Here is a 22,505-nt window from a genome sequence, read left to right on the forward strand (position 1 = left end):
TATAGAGCGACAAAGCAGACTGATTCTTCATGTGTTCCATGAGAAATGTAGAAATCATAAGACATAACAGAGTGTAGCAACTTTATAATTAGGAAAGCCTTTAATACAGACCCTTGTATTAAGAACAATACACAATTAGAATTGGGAGTAGGACTGATTTTGCTTTTATATAGCATGTTCCATACTAAAGCTATTGAAACACATAAAAAGAAATGAGATAGAAACATAGCATAGCATAGCAATTTAATGGACAAATGTGGAAGTCATTACACACTTACCAATAGCTCACAGCTTTGGACAATTGAAATGTTTCACTAGAGAACAGAAATGTTGATTAAGTCTCCAGAATTATCCCCTACCTTTTGAAAAAGGCTTAGTAAGCATAACTTCTACCTGGAAATCCAGCAAAGATAGATAGAAAGAATCTCATTTTAAAAGCCATCTATCATAATTAAACCCAACAACATCCAGCACTTAATTAATGCTCCACTATTTCTGCTCCAGAAGACATAACTGCCAACTAAGATTCAAACCAACACACGACTCTTCTCCTATGAGACTGAGGAATTAAGAATACATACGAAGTACAGGTGGATTAATATGTGAATCAAGGTAATAACCTATTACCCAGCAGATAAACAAGGTCTGAGACAGATTAGTTTATCCCTAAAAAGGAATGAAGTAATGGACAAAAGCAAAGGGCACCCATTCTACTATTGTTTTACTTCAAGTGATACTGCAAGTATTACACGTCCCGCTTTTTAAGTCACCTCTACAAATAGGGAAGGATACTAAATTGGAACAGGTGTGTGGAAAGTTTTATTTTTAAATAAAGTACTCAGTCTTCAAACTCTTTAGTAATGGTGCAGAAGACAGTAAACTATTTAAATAAATAAAATAGATGTGAGATTAAAAACAAGGATTTTTGGAAAGCAGGAGAGATAGATAATGATGCAAATGAGTCATTTTATTGAAGAAGAATGTGACAGTAACTCTTTGCATTTCTAATCATGAAACTCAGTTGTACATTATGGTCAAAATCTACTAATGAATACACTCCGTACATCAGTCTGTGTAATCATACATTAAAAATGCCAAAAACCAGAATAAAAAATAAACCTATTGTACAGCAAAGGCCATACACTTCCATCTTTTCTAAAACATAACCAACTCACTGACCTGCCAAGCAGAAAACAAGTTGTAAGGAATTTCAATAGACCAAACCATCCTGATTGGCGTTTTAATTAATAAGATAAAGATACAGTATAAAAGGAAAATGGGGAAAACAATTTTCACAGTCTTATATTATAAGTAAAGGAATGCTACTTCCACTTCACATGCGATACCTATCAAACGAGATTATTAATGGCAAGAAGGAATTACTACAGCCCATATCAAAAAGATATTAAATTAGTAACAGCATGTTGTACTTTCCTGGTTTATTAAACAAATATGCAACCTTAATTTTGTCACCCTGTGCATATGGATTGTGTTACAATCCTTCCTTATATGATCATACACTATTTTTTCACAGGACCCCTGCCTCATTCAGTGCAAAGGATGGTCTGTGTTTACTTAATGAGCAGCTATTCAATATTCTGTTTTCTCCTCGTTGTTCAATGTGTGCCCTATGCCTTATTTACTACACAATAGTCAAACCCTGCTCTAAAGCCAGAATTAATTTCCTCATAGGTTTTTCTATGGCATTCATCATACTCTGAAACCTATAATATCTGACTACTTCATAGGCCTGGTCTACATTAGGCGGTTATGTCGAATTTAGCAGCGTTAAATCGAATTAACCCTGCACCCGTCCACACAACGAAGCTATTTAGTTCGACATAGAGGTCTCTTAAATTCAATTTCTGTACTCCTCCCCAATGAGGGGAGTAGTGCTAAATTCGACATGGCCATGTCGAATTAGGGTAGGTGTGGATGGAAATCGACGCTAATAGCTCCAGGAGCTATCCCACAGTGCACCACTCTGTTGACGCTCTGGACAGCAGTCCGAGCTCGGATGCTCTGACCAGCCACACAGGAAAAGCCCCGGGAAAATTTGAATTCCTTTTCCTGTCTGGGCAGTTTGAATCCCATTTCCTGTTTGGACATCGTGGCGAGCTCAGCAGCACTGGCAACGATGCAGAGTTCTCCAGCAGAGGTGACCATGCAATCTCAGAATAGAAAGAGGGCCCCAGCACGGACTGATCGGGAAGTCTTGGATCTGATCGCTGTGTGGGGCGATGAGTCCGTGCTTTCGAAGCTGCGATCTAAAAGACGGAATGCAAAGATCTACGAGAAGGTCTCAAAAGCCATGACAGAGAGAGGATACAGCCGGGATGAAACGCAGTGTCACGTGAAAATCAAGGACCGGAGACAAGCGTATCAGAAGACCAAAGAGTCAAACGGACGCTCCGGATCCCAGCCCCTGACATGCCGTTTCTACGAGGCACTGCATTCCATTCTAGGTGCAGCCGCCACCACTACCCCACTACTGACCGCGGACTCTGAGGATGGGATATTGTCGATGGCCGCTTCCTCGGAGATGTTAGCGGACGGGGAAGATGAGGAAGAGGACGAGGCAGTCGACAGCGCTTACAATGCTGATTTCCCAGACAGCCAGGATCTCTTCATCACCCTCACAGAGATCCCCTACCAACCGTCCCCAGGCATTAACCCAGACCCTGAATCAAGGGAAGGATCAGTCGATAAGTGTTTTAAACATGTAAACATTTATTTTGAACAGAACAGGAATATTAACAATGGGTTTTTCATGATTTGTTTGCCCTAGGCGCTTAACGTTTTAGTCCTTGGCAGTGCAACTACTGCAAAAGAATCTAACAATGTCCGGTTTATCATGATTAGTTTGCCCTAGGTGCTCTACTTTTTAGTCCTTACCAGTGCAGCTATTGGAAAAGAAGGTCTATATGTCCGGGGATAGAGCTGAAATCCTCATGGGACATCTCCACGAAGCTCTCCTGGAGGTAATTGGAAAGCCTTTGCATGAGGTTCCTGGGGAGAGCGGCCTTATTGTGTCCTCCGTGGTAGGAAACTTTTCCTCACCAGGCTATCATCAAGTACTCCGGGATCATTGCCTTGCAGAGCATGGCGGCATACGGCCCTGGTTTTTGCTGGCTTTCACGCAATATGCGTTCTTTCTCGGTCTCAGAAATTTTCAGCAGAATGATGTCGTTCATGGTGACCTGCTTAGAATTAGGGGAATGTTACTATTGGGACTGCTTGCCTGTTCCTTTACAGAACTGTCACCCGCGGTTTACAGCCACACGGTGGAGGCGGGAGAGGGGCAGCATACAGGGATCTTTCCCGGGGACAGCCGCGAGGGGGTGGGACAGGGGCAGAGTTCATGCTTGCCGGATTGCCGGCAGCAGGAACTGGCCAACGATAGGAGCATTGCTTTGAACGTGAAAGGAGGGCACTGCTATAATTTAAGTTTTAAGCAGCCAAAAGTCTACGGCTTACTATGTCAGCCTGCTACCCGAATTCCGCTGTCCTGCCCCGCTTGTCTGATCTCCACTGCAAGACCCCAGGCACTGAATGCGAAGGCCAAAAATTCGACCTTGTCCTGAGTGCACATGTGATAGGTGCTGTGCATGGTCTTGTTCACAGAGAAAGACTATGTTCATTGTTCACAAAAAATTATCTTTGTGAGGAATTCACTCCCTTTTTCCCATCCCACAGCTGCAACTGTCTCCCGACCTACCCTGGCATCCCCCTCGCAGAGGCTGGCGCAGATTAGGCGGAGAAAGAAAAGGACATGGGACGACATGTTCTCAGAACTTATGGGCTGCTCCCGAGCCGATGCGTCCCAGCAGACCCAGTGGAGGGAGAACATGTCGCAATACCAGCGAGCACACAGCGAACGGGAGGAGAGGTGGCAGCAGGAAGACCAGCAGGCGACTCAAACGCTGCTTGGACTAATGAGGGAGCAAACGGACACGCTCCGGCACCTTGTGGATGTCCTGCAGGACCAGAGGCAGGAGGACAGAGCCCCGCTGCAGTCTCTCTCTAACCGTCCTCCCCCTCCACAAACTCCCATACCCCCTTCACCCAAAGTCCCAAGAAGGAGGGGCGGCAGGGGCCGTGAAAACTGTCACTCCACCCCTGCAGACCACTCAAGTACCAGAAGGCTCTCATTCCCAAAAATTTGATAAGTCCTTTCCTTCCCGCCTCACCCAAGCCCCCATCCCAGTTTCATCCCCTAACTGTGTAGTTGTTAATAAAAAATATGTTTCTGTTAATTACTGTTTCCATCATGTTCTTTTAGGGGAGAGTGTGTTTGAAGGGGGGGAAGGGGGTTGGTAATTGGAGAGGACAGTCACCTTTACCAGGGTACAGACACGGGGGCAGGTTCAGCAGAAGGTCACACACACATTGCAGTCACTAGGCACCCTGGTCAGTCTGGGAGGTGGTTTTCATGTTCTGGGGGGTGGGGGGGGGGAATGTGACTTTGTGGTGGGGGAGGGCGGATAGAGATCTTATGCAGCGGTCCTTATCATGGATCACAGAGCCACGCAGCAGGGGATCTGTAACTGTCCTCCCCCGCCACAGTCACATAGCCCCCACACACACAGTCCCAAAAAGGAGGGGTGGCAGGCTCCGTTGAAACAACCAGTCCACCACTGCGGACCGCTCTAGGAGCAGGAGCCTGTCATTCCTCGAGTTTAGAAGCGTTCTTTCCATCACTATGCCCGCTCCCCACCACAGTCTGCGTCCCAGTTTCAACCCTTTACCACGAAACCCTTAATAAAGAAAACGGTGTTCATTAACAAAGTTCCATTTATTTTATTTTTAAACATGTGTTGGAAGGGGGAGGGACGGGGTGAACGGGGTATGTAGCTGGAGAGGATAGTCAACAGTAAGTGGGTAAAGAAACGGGGGCAGGTTCAGCTTCTCTTTAAACAAATGTAATAGTCACAGGTTACCCTGCTCACTGAGGAACCTAGCTTTCAAAGCCTCCCAGATGCACAGCACGTCCCACTGGGCTCTTCTAATCGCATGGCTGTCTGGCTGGGCGTAATCAGCAGCCAGGCTATTCGCCTCAACCTCCCACCCCGCCATAAAGGTCTCCCCCTTGCTCTCACAGAGATTGTGGAGCACACAGCAAGCTGCAATAACAATGGGGATATTGGTTTCGCTGAGATCACAGCGAGTCAGTAAGCTTCTCCATCTCCCCTTGAGATGTCCAAAAGCACACTCCACCACCATTCTGCACTTGCTCAGCCGGCAGTTGAAGAGTTCTTTTTCAGTGTCCAGGGCGCCTGTATAGGGCTTCATGAGCCAGGGCATTAGCGGGTAGGCTTGGTCCCCAAGGATCACTATAGGCATCTCCACATCCCCAACAGTTATTTTCTGGTCCGGGAAGTAACCTGCAGCCGTCTAAACAGAACAGAGTTCCTGAAAACACGAGCATCATGAACCTTGCCCGGCCATCCTACGTTGATGTTTGTAAAACGTCCCTATGGTTCACTAATGCTTGCAGCACCATTGAAAAGTAGCCCTTTCGGTTAATGTACTGGCTGGCCTGGTGGTCCGGTCCCAGGATAGGGATGTGAGTTCCATCTATAGCCCCACCGCAGTTTGGGAATCCCATCGCGGCGAAGCCAGCTATGATGATCTGGACGTTTCCAAGGGTCACTACCTTTGACAGCAGTAGCTCAACGATTGCGTTGGCTACTTGCATCACAGCAACCCCCACGGTAGATTTGCCGACGCCAAAGTGATTCACGACTGACCGGTAGCTGTCTGGCATTGCAAGCTTCCAGAGGGCTATGGCCACTCGCTTCTGGACAGTCAGGGCTGCTCGCATCCGGGTGTCCTTGCGCTTCAGGGCAGGGGACAGCAACTCACAAAGTTCCAGGAAAGTTCCCTTCCGCATACGAAAGTTTCGCAGCCACTATGATTCATCCCAGACCTGCAGCACTATGCGGTCCCACCAGTCCGTGCTTGTTTCCCGGGCCCAGAATCGCCGTTCCACATCCACCATGATGTTCACGGCGCGGGGTCCCGTGCTTTGTGAGAGGTCTGTGCCACTCTCAGACTTCATGTCCTCACTGCGCTGCCGTAGCCTCCTCGCCCGATTTCTCAGCATTTGCCTCCGGAAAAGGTGGATGATAAGGTGCGAGGTGTTGACAACGGCCATAACTGCAGTGATGGTCGCAGCGGGCTCCATGCTCGCAGTGATGTGGCATCCGCTCTGTCACGCACCAGAAAAGTGCGCAAACTGATTGCCCGCCGGCGCTTTCAGGGAGGGAGGGCAGGAGTGACGGTTGGATGACGACAGTTACCCAAAACCACCCTCGACACATTTTTTTTCCCCAGCAGGCATTGGGGGCTTGACCCAGAATTCCAATGGGCTGCGGGAACTGTGGGATAGCTGCCCACAGTGCACCGCTTCCAATGTCAACGCCTGCCCAGTTAGTGTGGACTCACAAAGTCGAATTACTGTCCTTAGTGTGGATACACACGTTCGACTTTGTAATATCGATTCCACATATTCGATTTAAGTACAATCAAACTACTCTCGTAGTGTAGATATACCCATAGATTCCAAGGCCAGAAGGGACCATTGTGAATATCTAGTCTGAACTCCTGTGCAACAGAGGCCAGAGAACTTCCCCACAACATTCCTAGAGCAGATCTTTTAGAAAAACATCCATTCTTGATTTAAAAGTTGTCAGCAATGGAGGATCCACCACAACTCTTTGGTAAATTGTCCGAATGGTTAATCACTCTCACTGTTAAAGATTTCAGACTTCCTTACAGTCTGAATTTGTTGAGCTTCAGCTTCCAACCATTGGATCCTGTTACACCTTTTTCTGCTAAACAGAAGAGCCCAAAATTAAATATGTTCCCCATGTAGGTACTTATAGTCTGTAATCAAGTCACCCCTTAAGCTTCTTTCTCCGTTAAGCTAAACTGATTGAGCTCCTTGAGTCTATCACTACAAGACATTTTTTAATCCTTGAAGCATCTCACGGCTCTTCTCTGAACCCTGTCCATTGTATCAATATTATTTAATTAATGTTTACAACCCCTTGTAAAGTGGGGGTGTTGGTGCAGGGGGGAGGGGGTATTATCTCTATTTACAGATGAAGATCTGAGGCACAGAAGGTATATCTACAGGAGGTGTGATTGCAGCACCTGCAGACATACCAAAGCACAGGCAGCTGCACCCACTGGATCTGCCCAGCCAGGACCCTGGCATATTCTAGTGACCACTGCCAAGTCTCCACTGCTATAGTTACTCAAGCTAGCTTTGATGTAGCTAAATTAAAGTTAGCTCAGGTATGTACACATATCCTGCAATTATACCTCTCAACTGCAGTGTAGACATACCTAATGAGATTAAGGTCAAAAGTAGCCACTAATTTTGGGTGCCAAATTTAATACATCTAGGACTGATTTTTCAGAGTACAGTACTTAGTATTATATAGCACTTTCTAGGTTCAAAGCACAGTTCCATTTGACTTCAGTTGCAGTTGTGTGTGATCAGCACTTCTGCAAATCAGACCCCAGGGTCTCATGTCAGGCACCCAGAAAATGAGGAACACACAATTAGTAACCACCTGTGAAAAGTATGGTTTAGGTGACTCAGCTAGCATCACATACGAACTCAGTGGCAGAGGCAGGGCTAGAATCCATTCTCCAAGGCAGTGTTCAGCTGCCTTAACCATAAGACCGTCCTATGTCTCCTGAAATCCCCTGCCTCATTCACAACACACCTTCCAACTTCCGCAAAAAATAAAGCAGGGGTCCTATGGACAACAGCTTCCTTCACTACACAGTTCTGAATGATCCCCAGAGGAGGTCCAGCCTGTGCACTGATGGAGGCAGGTGTTCCTGTGGACAGAACAGCACATGATCATATAATCAAAGACTTTTCACAATGCATAGCCACAAGAGGGTGAGTTAAGGTTAAACAGGCAAACTCAATAATATTCCTTTAATTTAGTTTTTGTGTAATGTCCTAAGACTTTTAAATAAGCAAACTGAAAAAAAAAAAAAAAACAGTTCTAACGTGTGGCATCTTATTGATACCCACATAGGTCATCAGCTGGGTTGGAACCTTTAGACCTTTGCCACTTGAGCTGACAGAGTAACTGACAGAAGTAGCAGGTTGTCATCTTCCTAGATACTAGAGGGGGAGGAGACACTTTGCCAGTGGATTTCACTCCTATTTGCTGACAGCAGAGGAATGATGAACTCAGGAAACCTAGGTTTTGTTCCAGGCTCTGGAGGGGAGTGTGAGCACAGATTCTTTTGCCCATTCCTCCCCATGTGTGAGCCCTTCTACTCTGTCCCCTTCAACCTATCCTTGTCCTAGTTCTGTCTCTTCCCTACCCCAGGCTCCTTATCCCAGTCCCATTCTTCTAGCCTACCCAAAGTCAATCTCCATGCCTCAGGATTCTCATTCCAGTTCCAATCTCCTTGTCCAGTCAGTCCTACTCTTACCCCTCTGTTCTCCCCGTCCCAGTCTCCTTCTCCATCCAATACCATTTCTACGCCACACATCTCCTTAACCGACGTTTCTCTCCTGGTTTCCTGTCACCAAGACCCCACAACCACCCACGTTCTCTGTCCCCACTGGCTCCCAGTCCTAGTGTCATCCTCCTGGCTTCTTGCCCCAGTTTCTTTACCCAACCAGTACCAGTTTTACCTTACACCCTGGCTCCTCATCAGATCTGTCTCTCTCCCCCCTCGGCCTTGATTCTTAATCCCTGTCTCTTCCCACACACACCTACTGGCTCCAGACCCAATCTCCTTGCCCAGCCAATTCCAATGTCCTTCCCACTGTTGCTCACAGGTCCAGTTCCCGCCTCTATCTCCCAGACTCCTTGTCCCAGTATATCCCTTCAAGACCAGCTCTTCTCTTTATGTTTGCATCAGATAGATTCCTCCTGCTCACTGTCTGGGCAGGAGACCGATTTCCTGCTTTTAGTTCCAGTGCCCAGACCTGGCCCACAGCAGCCCAGATCTGTAACTGCAGGGAAAGTCCTATTCAGGCCCTGGCTGGAGGATGCCCTGTGTGGACACAATCTTCAGGGAATTTAGCTGCTAAAATCTAAGATGTCTCTACTGGCCATCCATGAGCTGCAATTTTTCAAAGGCTTATAACGTGGCCAAATTTGGGTGGATTTTCAGGAGGACATCAAAAGACATTCTTGATGTAAAGGCTACCCCCTGCCAAATTTCAAGTCCCTATTCCAAAGCAGTGGGGGGTACTAGGGCACCAGAGTTCTATAACATGGACAAAATATATTTTTTCTAGTTTTGGTCTTGGAAATAGAGGAACAGTTTTGGCTGAAATTTTCAAAAAGAAATTCATCCTGAGACAGACACCCAGCATGGAACATCTCAGCCCAAATGGTTACAATTGTAAACAGGGCCTTTCAGTGGGAAGTGCTGGTCAACTTTAATAGTAGACAGTGCTATGAAAATCACACAGGGCATATTTTTTAATATAACAGCTGTGCTGGAACAGTCTATTCCAGATTTATACTTAATCATTTATATATTTAGGCGTCACAAAATTTCATTTTTATGTAACAAAGAATTCTGCTTCATAGCTGAAATTAAAACCCATCCCTGTATTTGCAGAAGAAGAGTTAATGGTTGTCTTTATTACCACCTCTGGTTAAAAAAAAAAAAAAAAACTATCCATTTTATACTGTTAGTCTGAGCTAGCAGACTGGTCTCAAATGCATTGCCCCATCCCCCATCCAAAAATACATCCTTCTAAAATAAAAGGGGTTTGAAAATTATATATGGCAGACAATATAGAAAGGGCCCAGCTACAAGAGGAAAGTGACCCATTTCTGACAAAAGTTTTCAGCAATGGGTTGATGTGTCCCCAACATATTCCAACCCACAAATGTGTGGAAACCCTTTAGTTGCTACAACAGACAGGACAAAACTGGTTTCAACACAATTACAGAACTCATGAAAAATGCCATGTTCCACTAAATTTTAATGACTGGGAGGTAAAACTTTCAAAAGCATCTTAAGAGTCTAAGTCCTATTAACTTTCAATAAGACTTAGGCTGTTAAACACCTAGGTCACTTTCAAAATTGGTGTTTTTGAAAATTTTACCTAAGACGTCTCAACAATTCTCTCACTGTTGGTAGCACCGCCGCAGATAGAACTCTTTTAAAGGGACTTGTTTCTAATAAGATGTGCCAAGGTGGCTTACAACAGGCCCAGTCTACAAGAGAAAAGGACATTTCACTTCAGTTGGGATCACCTCTCCTTTCTCTCCCTCCAAATTTCTCATTATTTGGAATTGCTCAATAAAATATTTTTAGTGGAAAATAGCTGCACAGTAGTCACAATTTCTAGTAACGCCTCCCATTTGAAATAAGTATGTAACCCAGGCAAATATTACTTGAGACTTTCCCTTAAGAAGGCTCATAACTGGCAGACAAATACACAGCAGGATGCATAGATTCTGTGAATATTTAGACTGTGACCTATTTTATGCTTCCAAGGAAGTTTTAAAAAGTAGTTCATTGGTATTTGGTTGAAATTAGAATCCAGGCACATTTATCAAAGCAGGGGCAGCATCAGCATGCCACTAGTTACGAGAAGTAAGGAGTATGCTGCTTCCCTGTCCCTTAAAAAAATATAAACCTTGTCTCAGACAACTCAGCTCTGCTCTTCTTGCTCGCTGTAGCACACAATGTGTGCACTTGCATTTCCGCAAGCACTGCTTTTTACCTAACTGACATGCGGCACCATTTCTGATGTGATTAATTTAGTCTCTCTTTTCTTGTTTCTACTTTTCCAGTGGGATTTTTTGTTGTTGTTGTTTTGGAGCCTCCTTTCCCCTCCTCATCTTTCTGATCTCTTCCCTTCTCACTTCTTCACTGATAATTTTATTTCATCTCCTTGACCAGGCTTGTCTACCCACATGGATGGGGATGGACATTATTCTGGAATAAGAATGTCCACACATGCAACGACTGAAAAATAACTGTTGCATTTTAAATTCACACCCTCCTTTAATCCAAATTAATTTTGAAGTGTAGACAAGCTCCCAGTTCTCCTCCCACAGTCCATCACCCTCTAAATGAGAACAAGGTACGTGTCTAATGCTAAAACCATTGCCAATGACAGGCATCCAGAGCCATCTAAAGAGAGAACTGCTGCTGGTGACCACTTATGGGACAGTGCACCAGAACCTAATGGGGGTGGAAAAAGGAAAAAGAATGACAAGACAACAACTGTGCAGTATCACATGTCCAAATCATAATCCCACAGCCTGTTTTAACAGTGATTTTCAAGCTTTAGTCCGTGGAGCACAAGGGCACTTGCTAGTGGACTACAGGTAGATGGCCAGCTCCTCTTCCTCTTCATATTCTACTGCTAAATCAGGAAGCTAAAAACACATTTATTTAATGCCTTCTAAGTATTATTTTCCATGTAAACAACTGCTGTAGGTGTCACAGAAGTGTTACAGAAATGGTAAATGATTTTGAATGGGAGGATAGGTGTTTCACAAGGCAATGTCTCTCTAAGATGTGGAACCCCTGGCCTTATAAAGATGCCTGCTACTGGAACTAAAATTGATGAGCCATGTGCCTACAGAAATTCTGTAACTCCCTGAAAATGTAGCTATGGTATGCAACTTGGTTTCTACCTTTCCTAATTGAGACATGTGTAATTGCTTTACAGTAGATATTGGGCTAAACAGTTGTTCAGTTTGATTGGTCATGAAAGTACTAAACATTTATTCCGTACAGACTGTGCTTTAATAAAGTTTACCACCATCTTCTACTCATACTTAACAGCTCAGCAAACAAAATATGTAAACAGTTTCTGATTTAAACCTAGAGAACCTGCCAGGATGGAGTGAAGGAAGCAGAAAGATTTAAACCTGAGCCTTAATTTTCCTTCTTCACTCAAATTTTCTTTGCTTTTCTGGGTAAAAACAGACAAAGTTTTAAATATCAATCATCACTACTACTATACTACCATGCCACTGAGAGATCCTACATACCCATGAAAAAGTGGACAACATACAGACAACTCAGGACTTGTCTACACATGGAGTTATTCAGGATATCTACTGTGGAAGAACTGTATGTGTGGACACACTTATTCAAGAATAAGAGTGTCCACACATGGAGTTATGCCAAAATAGTTATTCTGCTTTAAATTCCTAATCTACTTTATTCTAGAATAACTTTAATATGTAGACAAACTCTTAGATACTATGGTGATGAGAATCATAAATACTAAATAAATTAACCCTAATAGTTTTGGGGAGCCATTATGGGCCATAATGGAAATATATTGCAGTGTTCAAAACAAATCTCCATTTGCTCCATCATCTCTGGAACCATCATTACTGACTGTAATTTCTTCTTCTCAAACTGTCTCAGAGGATACCAAAGTTCATGACAGATAAAGTAAACTTCACAGCAGCCCTCAAGGCAGGGATGTTCTATGCTCATTTTACAGATGAAAAAGTTAAAGCACAAAAAGGCTTACTGACTTGTTCAGGATCACATAGGAAGTCTGTGGTACAATCTGGGACAGCCTTAATATATTCTGGCTTCCCTCCAAGCTTCCTTTGAAAAGTTTCATTTTCATGTCAGACCCACCACTTTAGTCATTAGCGTTTCTAATCTATACCAATGCTGATGCACAATACTAAACACAAAGAAAAAGTATATTTTCTCCTCCAATAAGAACAGATGGTGTTTATTATTAATTATACAGGAGCACGAAATTTTCAAGCTAACCTCTATTGTATTTTGCACTAAAAACAGTACATGAGATCTCAGTCAATTGGCCAAAATTCGTTTTCACTGTACATGTTATTTCCTAATTAGAGAAAAAGTGGGTAAGGTAATATTTTTTCATTGGACCAATTTCTGTTGGTGAAAGATCCTGAAGGAGAACACTGCATAGCTCGAAAACTTGTCTCTTTCACCAACAGAAGTTGGTCCAATAAAAAAAAAATATCTCACTGACCTTGTCCCTCTAATATCCTGGAGCCAACACGGCTACAACAACGTTGCAAATAAGTTATGTAATTAGGACAGTTTAGGCAAAATTATTCATCCTTTTTCAAGAGATTAATCTATAGGTAATATGAATTTTCTATCATCAATAGTTCTTGGGTGCCCACCTGGCTGTAGGGATAAATCCTGCTTCCACTAAAATTCTGTTACTGACTTCAGTGGAATCAAGATTTGATGTCTGAACACCCTGCTTCTTCCTTCTGTGAACATTTTCTTCAGTAAGTAGTCTCCAGGCAACTTCAAACACTAAACAGTTTAAAAGACCTCACCAAACACAACCTCTTGGCCACCAAAGCATCACGCAACAGACAACTTCTTTGTGGTACAGTTAAATCAAGGATCTCTGACAAACTCCAAATATGAGATCTCTGTCGCTAGTTGGATACATCTGATTGGGTGTCAAGACAACTACTTTATGTCACACCATTTCAAAATCACTTCAATTTGGGATGCTCATAATTTATAGCCTGAACAAGTGCTGAAATGAGTTAAAAGGATACTATCAACTTTGAAACTGAATATTTTTACATTTCTGATTGAGCTCCATTGAAATAGTATAGTATGTTCTGAAAAGTTTTGTTTTGTATTGTTTAAAAGTCCTTTTGTTTATTAAAATTACCTGTTTTTCTGCTCCCCTGTGGACATTTAAAGGTCTTTTCAACAAGGAAAAAACTGTTTATATAGGGAGATAGTGAAAGTGACAATACACATTGCTGTCAAATGCACAATGTGAGTAAACCAAAAGGAAAAAATGTTCACTAAACTGTTTCAGTTAAGGTAATCTTGGATATTACTTTAAAAAAGTTAAAACATTTTTAAATGAATTAGCTGGAAGCCATCTGATTTTCTTCTGTGAAAATGCAAAAAACAAAAGCTAGTCATTTTCTATCAGCAAAATCAGAGTTTGCAAGTACAACATAATATTAAAATGTATCACACTACATTCCCCAATTTCCAATGGAGGATGTAATGTACAGAATAGGCTCTTCCTTTTACACAAAACTTTCCAGTGTCTCTGTCAGTCATAGGTAGAAAACAGGTAAGGAAACTTTAGCCCTTCAGTTCCTGAAGAAAGGATGCCAATAACTGCTTTTCTGAGGTTTCTGTGAACATACGTTTAAGTCACACAAGTTCTGAATGCTATATCAGTATTTGCTGATTAAATTTCAGCCATCCCACAAGTGCTTCCATTAAAATAACTCCAAAACAAATGAGATACACAAATTGCCTTTTTTCTAAAAATGGAAGTTAGAAGCACTAGTAATGCATAAACAAACCCAGAGTGGCCAGAGCTCTACAACATGATCCAAACTATGGAGACTAGAGATCCAGTTCATCATGATCTGGCAGGAGGCCTCACCATGCCCTCTTGAGCTAAGTTGGGACTACACCTTATGCAGAGAACTGTCTCTACGAGTGCTCACCCAAGGGTAAGGTACCTACAATCTGTTCCATTCCGTACCTATTAAGAGAGCCTTTTGGTCTCTTGGAAAGTTGAAACCTCTTGGCTGGTCAAAAAATGACCATCCAATCCCTGAAATAAACAGTACACCAGAGAAAGCCTGACAAGTACAGACCAGCACAAGCCTTATTATACCAGTGGTCCCCAAACTGTGGGGCACGGCCGCACCCCTAGCAGGGCACTGAGGAATGTTCGGGGGGGGCCCCACTGGGGTCAGGGAAGGAACACCACGCTTCCATCCCCATCTGCCCCCAGACTAGGGGGACCAGATGTCCCGATTTTATAGGGACAGTCCTGGTTTGGGGGTCTTTTTCTTACATAGGCTCCTATTACCGCCCCCCCCCACACACACACACTGTCCTGATTTTTCACACTTGCTGTCTGGTCACCCTACCCCAGACCACCTTCTGCTCCTAGCCTCGCTCCTCTCCAAACCCCGTTCAGCCCCCAGTCCTCTCTGCCTCCAGACACAGATACACTCTTATAGGCGCTTTTACTCTCTGCTTGGTTCTCAGCCAGAAAAGGTTCTCTTTTGCAACCTGTGCTGGCCTCGGTCACAAGTAATTCACGACACTGGTTGGGGCTCCACAGACTTTGGCAACTTACAAGCCAGCCCCATTACACTGCAGGGGAACTGGAAAGGAAGAAAACTCATGCTCTGACAGGACTCCACTCTCCCTTGGGAGAGGATCCTACTCATGTTTCAGGCTTTGCCAACTGCAACCCTTTCCCTCCAAGACTCCTTTCTCAATCATAATACCTTTTAGTTTCTCCCTGGAAAGTGAATGGGGCGGGGGGGGGGGGGGGGAGAGTTATTGTTTGTATAGGACTATGGGAGATAGAGCATGAGAAAGAAGTCTGTCTATTCTCTCTCTCTCACACACACAGGCCACTTTCAGCTCCAGATCTCTCCCCCCCCCCCCCCATGTATTTTCCCATGTTAGGCCCCCTACACAGAGACCCAGCTCCAGACTCCCCACCCCAAAACATATTACACCCTCCAATGATGTTCAGCTCCACATCCACCCCAACCCTGGGCCATCTCCACTTCAAAGACCACCCAGATCCACCACACACAGGGAGAACCCCTCCCACACACCGGGTCCTCCCCCAGAGACACTCCCATTTACAGGTGGGCCCACCCACGCAGGGACAAGCAACCATTCCTTCACATTCACACACAGCCCGCATACTACACAGCTCCGACCACCCCCTCCTCAGCCCCTTCCAGATCCCAGCCTAGCCCAGGAACCCACCACTGATCCGAACCCCCCATGCAGCCCCCATCCCCTCAGGGGCTTTCCTCCAGACCCGACTACCCCCGCCCAGGCAGACCCGGCCCTGCCCCGCCCCGCGCACGCACCGCTTTCAGGTCCAGCACGCCGTCCTTGGCCTCCTGCAGCAGCGACACGAACTTGGTGGTGAGGAGCCCCAGGCTCTTCTCGTGCCGGCTGCTGCTGCCGCCGCCGCCGCCTGCCGCCGGGCAACCCGCGCTGCTGCTCACCGCCTCGGCCAGAGCGGCCATGCTGCTGCCCGCACTCCAGCGAGCGGGGCTTCCCCGGCGGCAGCAGCGGCTACGGCACCACGTGTCACGGGCGGCCCCGGCCACAACAATCCGAGCCCCGCAGGAGCCCCAGGGCCGCGGGGGAGGCCGTGCGAGGAAGGAGGAAGTGACGCTACCCACCGCTGTTGCCTGGAGACGGGCTGTTGGGGGAGGGGCTTCGGGCGCTCGGCTGTCCCACGGCAGGGAGGGCGGGGAGGGAAGGCAGCCCCCGGGAGCGCGCTGTCTGCGCCGGTCGCGGAGCGTGAGCCAGCAGCCCCCGGCCCACCAGCGCGCAGGGACGGGGCCGTGGAGCAAGGCGAGGGGAGGGCTGTGCTGTTGCCACAGGCGCTCCTGCGGCGTAGGCAGGGCTCCGGGCGTGCGGGCGCGTATCACGCAGTGCTCGCCAGGGCTGCTGCTGGAACAATGTTTGCAGGGCGGGTGCTGCTGATGGAAACCCTGTATTTGGTGTTTGTTATTCTTACTTCAAGCCGCACCGCTAGTGGGGAGCGAGAGTGTGACGGTCTCGTTTGAACTCACCCAACAACCTCCTCCCCTTCCTCTGCCAGGGGTTGTTCCTTAGCCCCTCCTAGTGAGGGGGAGCCCAGGGACCTGCACCAGGTGGCCCTCTGTTGGGTGTGATTTTTTTCATCTCAGTCAGTGAGTGAAAGCCCTGGTGTGGTAACAGGGACACCAGCACTGTCCCCTCCGGGAAAGCTACACCCTCATAAAGCAACTTCATACTGATAGGCCGGCTATCACCCTGGAGCTAGGCTAGGGCAGTGGCTCTCAAACTTTTTTACTGGTGACCCTTTTCACATAGCAAGTCTCTGAGTGCGACCCCCCCCCCTCAAAATTAAAAACACTTTTTTATATATTTAACATCATTATAAATGCTGGAGGCAAAGCGGGGTTTAGGATGGAGGCTGACAGCTCATGGACCCCCCATGTAATAACCTCGTGACTCCCTGAGGGGTCCTGACCCCCAGTTTGAGAACTCCTGGGCTAGGGGGACCAGATTGCCCGTTTTTAAAGAGACAATCCCATATTTAAGATCTCCTGCATGTGTACCAACTTTTTCTTAAAAATAGGCAAATTGTCCTGTATTTTCTGTATTTTCTGCTTCCCCCCCATCAGTACCGGCGGGTCCTGCTGCTGGCTGAATCCTTTCTCGCCAGCCGCCCACCCACAAGTAGTGAGTGGGGGGGGGGAGGGAGGAGGGTTGCAGTGTGCAGGGCCGGCTGCTCCCCCTGCTGGTCTGTCAGCGCAGCCCCCGCTGTGACCTGTGCTGGCTCTCCGCCAGTAGGGCCCTGCCCCCCTGTCCTTTTTCTGGCTGGCACTGGCTGCGTTTTGTGAGCTGCAGTGGCTGGTGAGTGGGCAGGCGCTAGGCAGCAGCCGGTTATGTGTCACCGCTGCTGCCCACCCATTGACTCTTTATGTGCTTCACCTCTCACTGGCCTCTCCCTGCTTTGCCCCTTCACCATCCTCCCAACCTGAGCCCTGCATGTGCCAAAGCCACACACAGTACTGGCACGGGGAAGCTTCTCCGCCCCTCAGCAAGCTCTGGAGTGGCGGGGTGGATGGGAAGGGGAAGCGATTTCCAGCCGGTTCACTGCCCAAAACTGCAGGCTCCACAACCTTAAGGAGGGCAGGGCTTAGCACCTTCTTTTACACATACACACACACACACACCTCCGCCCCCTAGGCACCCTCCTCTGCTGAGCCACCTCTCTGGCTGGGTTCGCTGAAGCCCCCGCAGTCAGGTTCCCTGGACCCTGGTGTACAATGCATCCTTAGGGCTTAACCCCTTCCTGCCCACACTGTAGCCAGGGACAGGAGGTGGCTGGGTTATGTCAGTGGCCAGCAGCAGCATAGAAGTGTTAGCTGCCTTTCGACACTGTGCGGGCAGAAACAGACAAGCTGCTTCCAGCCACATGGGAGTGGTGGGGGGTATGGAAGAGTTGAGTTCTGCAAAGACACAGGCCAGGTCATCCCTTCCCCCTGCTCCCCTGCAGCTGGAAGCAGCTCCCTTCCCTTCCCTCCTGCACAGTACTGAAAGGCTGCTGCTGGCCACGTTCTGGCGTGAACACTGGCAGAAATTGAGGGGGGGGGCATGTGACCCTGCAACCTCCATCCAATATGTTGCCTCAGCAAGACACGGTGGCAGGCACCAGGAGAGGCGGGTTCATCCCGGGGTCCAGCCAGGCATGGAGGGCGGAGAGCGCCGGGCAGGGAGGGTCAGGTCAGTTGGTCACACACAAATCCCTGGCCCCATGAGAGAGGTGTACAGGAGTGTGTGTGTGTCATCCCTCCCTGTGTGTGCGGGGGAGGTGGGGGGGTTAGGGTAGGGTTACCATATTTCAATACTGCAAAAAGAGGACACTCCACGGGGTCCTGGCCCCGCCTCAACTCCGCCCCTTCTCCGGCCCCTCCCCAACTCTGCCCCCTCCCCTGAGCACTCCACCCCAACTCCGCCCCCTCCCCTGAGCACCCCGCATTCCCCCTCCTCCCTCCCGCCCCCCAGCTGCTGCTGCGCTGGGGAAGTTGCTTCGGCCCCCGCCGCGGTGGAGAGCGGCAGGAGCCGGGAAAGTTGGAGCCCGGGGAGGAGGCAGCTGCGCGCTTGGATGCCGCCCGCCGCCTCTGTGCCCCTGCAGATTGGGGGAGTTATTAGTTTTGCTGCAGCCACTCCACTCGCACTCGGGCAAAAGACGCTCGGGGGACCTTGAGAGCGAGTGGAGTGGCTGCAGCAAAACTAACAACTCCCCCGATCTGCAGGGGCACAGAGGCGGCAGCCGCCTCCTCCCCGGGCTCCAGCTGCCACTGCGCTGGGGAAGTTGCTTCAGCCCCAGCGCGCGGTGGAGAGCGGCAGGAGCCGGGAAAGTTGGAGCCCGGGGAGGAGGCGGTCCCCTTACCATGCCTCCCTATTTTCCCGGACATGTCCGACTTTTTGGAAATTCCTCTCAGACGGGGATTTGAGGACCAAAAAGCCAGACATGTCCAGGAAAATCCAGACGCATGGTAACCCTAGGTTAGGGTGTGTGTGTCACCTCTCTCTGTGTGAACCCTAAAGCCTTAAAGATAGGCAGGGAGGCAGGTCAGCCAGCCTGGGCCAGCCAAGGCAGAGTGCTGTGGGCGGGGCCACGCTAGGCTGTTTGGGAAGGCACAACCTACCCCTGCCTACGATATCTACCGTCCAAAACATTTAGATTTGTCTCCAGCCCAGATAAGCGTGCAGTGAAACCACATCTCAAATGGCATGGAGCCGTGGTTGACCTGCTGAGGTTAACACTACAAATGTAGATACTGCGTGACTTGTGTCGACCCTAACAGTCATCTAGCAGCTTACCCCTCTGGTCATAATTGTAGACTGCAGTGCCCAGGGTCATACAGACCAAAGCCATGCCTGCCTCCCCCTTAAAAACACTCGGTGTATTTTTTAAATGCTTTTTTCTGTTTGTCCAGCTTTGCAAGAATGCTTAGCAGCTCTCCCTTGTTGGGCTAATTGACCATGCCGGCTCCATCCACAGAATGCACTCCTGCATGGAGTAGACAGGTGGTATTAGATCTCCTGGGCCTGTATGGAGAAGAGGCTGTGCACACACAGCTATAGACAAGCCATAGAAATGTGAACATCTACAAACAGATTGCACAGGGGATGCAGGCAAAGGGGTACAATGGGGATGAGTAGCAGTGCCACGTGAAACAAAGGAACTGTGCCAGGCATACCATAATCAATCTGGTGCTGAGCCACTTCTTTGTTAGTTCACAACACATATTGCAGAATGCATTGCAGTACTCAGATCACTCAAATGTACAGCACCACTTAACTCATAGGTTCAAAACACCCAGTTGTATGTATAACAGTAAAGCCAGCACTGCATAATTCATAGCTTCAGTAGTTATAAATGTGTAGTAAGCACTATGCAATTCCTAACAGTACCCAGAGTGTCAGGACCAGAGAGCAGTCCAGCACACAGCACACTGTGGCTGACCATTAAAGTGTTCTTTTCAAAGTGTCCCTCAACTGCATAGCTCCACATTAGTGCTTGTAATGACCCTTGTGTCTGTCTGTTCAAAGTCAGCAGACAGCTGCTCCACCTCTGCCCTCCATCTTGGTGGCAGCTTTTCCCCCTTTGCCTCACAAGATATGTCTACCCTGCACGCTTCTTTCTGTGGTGTGTAGAGTACATGTCCCCCTTGTACAGAGTAGATGGTGGGGCAGGCACTGCTTAGATGAGTAAAGACATGCCTGAACGCTGTGGGTATCTACTCAGGTATATATATCTACTCTACTTGCCCAACCAATGCTTCCCCTTTGTACACTGCTGTTTTTAGCAGGATAGTGTCCTGTTGCTGGTGTCTTTCCCCATTGCAGGGAGAGACTCCGGCAGGGAGGAAAGTTTCCAACAGCTCCTGGCTGCCAGAGACTTTCCCCACCACAGAAAACTGCTGGAGTATTTCTATGCTACAGGGAAAGAGTCTGGCAGTGGGGAAGGGCAGTTCCCTCCTGACACAGACTTTCACTGACACTTGTAGCTTCGTGCCACAGTGAGGACGCAGCTTTCTTTTTACTGTCGCCTGTAGGTAAACATACCCACCATGCCACTGCAAATGGTGTGCACTGTGGACATAGCCACAGATATTATGTAGGATACAACAGGCAGCTATAACCATTGGAATATTTTTCTCACTGAGATCCAATATTGTGAGTCACCACTGCCAGCATCCCATCAATCTATCAAAAACACATTCAATTGTCACTCTGCACCTACTGATCCAATAGTTTAATCTTTCCTTGGTGCCGTCAAGATGGCCAGTGTATGGCTTCATGAGCCAGGAGAGTAAGGGGTAGGCTGAGTCCCCTAGGACAAAAATTATGGGATGTGGATGTCACTATGGGATGGAGAATGTTGCGTGCTGGGAATTTGACCCCCTAGCTCCCTAGGTGACTCATTTCTATGCACTGCAATGCATTGTGAAAATTTCCCAAAAGGCATTGTGCCAGATGGCAGCATGTGGCACCCTGGGATACCTATTCATGGTGCATCGCATTTGCATCAAGCACAAGAAATCCTGGTGAACATGTGCATTGCTGATGAAAGCAGCCATGTATGCATGCAAACAAGCGATATACTAACTTTGGTTGCTGTACACCAATAAAACTTGCATCTGTAGTAAGATGAGGCCCTGAAACATAACCTCTTGTGTCAGGGGCCCAGTCTGAGGCCTGAAGCCTGAACCAAAGTACTTCCAGGCATTGCTGAGCAAAAGCTGGGCTGTTAGCCAGAGGCAGGCCTCACTCACAGAAGTTGGCGAGAAGAGGGTTCTTAGCAGCAAGTGCATCCACACATAAGTGCTAATAAGAGGAACTTGTGCCAAGATGGCACCTGGACATCCCGATACAAGGACACTCCACAGACATAATAAGGAACAGGCAGGTGCATCTTAAAGACAGGGTCAAAAGGACAGCATGATGGATAGATCTGTTTGTTTGAAACAACATGATCAAAGGGGGAGACAGTACCCTAATGATCCAAGAGGCTGTACCTCAATACATCAGTAGGGATGAGTAATCTGTCCTGTAACTGTATAAGAGTAGGTTCCGGAGTGCACATCTTTGTCTGGCCTAGGGGACAGTGGAAAGTCCCGCCACTGACTGAACCGGTCCATTGCCGGGGGCACAAATTCGTAGTATGTCTTGTAGAGTCTACGGGAAACTATTACTGTGCTTCATTTGACAATAAACCTGGCTCAGGTTCCTTCGTACCTTACTAGAGTCTGTGGTCTTTGGGGGTTCTCTTGAGGTCTGCTGTGTCAGCTATCTGTGCAGAGCCGGGGCAGCACACAAAGGGAACACGCACGCAGCCGACTGTTATCATCATCGAACAAGAGCAGAGCACCACACTGGTAGTTACTGACAACAGCATCAACCTAAGTCTGTAGTGTAGACATGGTCCTAGACAAGCCTGGGGTAGATCTATATCGGGGTGACCAACCTGTGGCTCTGGAGCCACGTGCGGCTCTTCAGAAGTTAATATGCGGCTCCTTGTATAGGCACCGACTCCGGGGCTGAAGCTACAGGCACCAACTTTCCAATGTGCTGGGGGGAGCTCACTGCTCAACCCCTGGCTCTGCCACAGGACCTGCCCCCACTCCACTCCTTCCCGCCCCCTCCCCTGAACCTGCCATGTCCTTGCTCCGACCCCAGAGCCTTCTGTACACCACAAAACAGCTGATTGGGAGGTGTGGGGAGGGAGGGGGAAGGCACTGATTGGTGCAGCTGCCAGTGGGTGGGAGGTGCTGGGAGGGATGGGGGGAGCTGATTGGGGGCTGCTGATGTATTACTGTGGCTCTTTGGCAATGTATATTGATAAATTCTGGCTCCTTCTCAGGCTCAGGTTGACCACCCCTGGTCTATATGATGGAACCTTCCCCATTCCATTTCCTTAATGAGCAAGC

General features: G+C 47.7%; 1 protein-coding gene across 1 annotated transcript in view; it reads right to left on the minus strand.

Moving 5' to 3' along the window:
• The window catches only part of E2F5 (E2F transcription factor 5), a 32,372-nt gene extending 16,197 nt beyond the window's left edge, over window positions 1–16,175 (minus strand). The window contains exon 1 of the mRNA XM_054018436.1: window positions 15,870–16,175. Coding sequence (XP_053874411.1) covers window positions 15,870–16,031 — 162 coding nt within the window. The 5' untranslated portion in view covers window positions 16,032–16,175. The remainder of the gene's footprint in view (window positions 1–15,869) is intronic.
• Between the last annotated feature and the right edge of the window lie 6,330 nt (window positions 16,176–22,505).

The sequence above is a fragment of the Malaclemys terrapin genome, chromosome 2, assembly GCF_027887155.1.
Source record: "Malaclemys terrapin pileata isolate rMalTer1 chromosome 2, rMalTer1.hap1, whole genome shotgun sequence".
NCBI lineage: Eukaryota > Metazoa > Chordata > Testudines > Emydidae > Malaclemys > Malaclemys terrapin.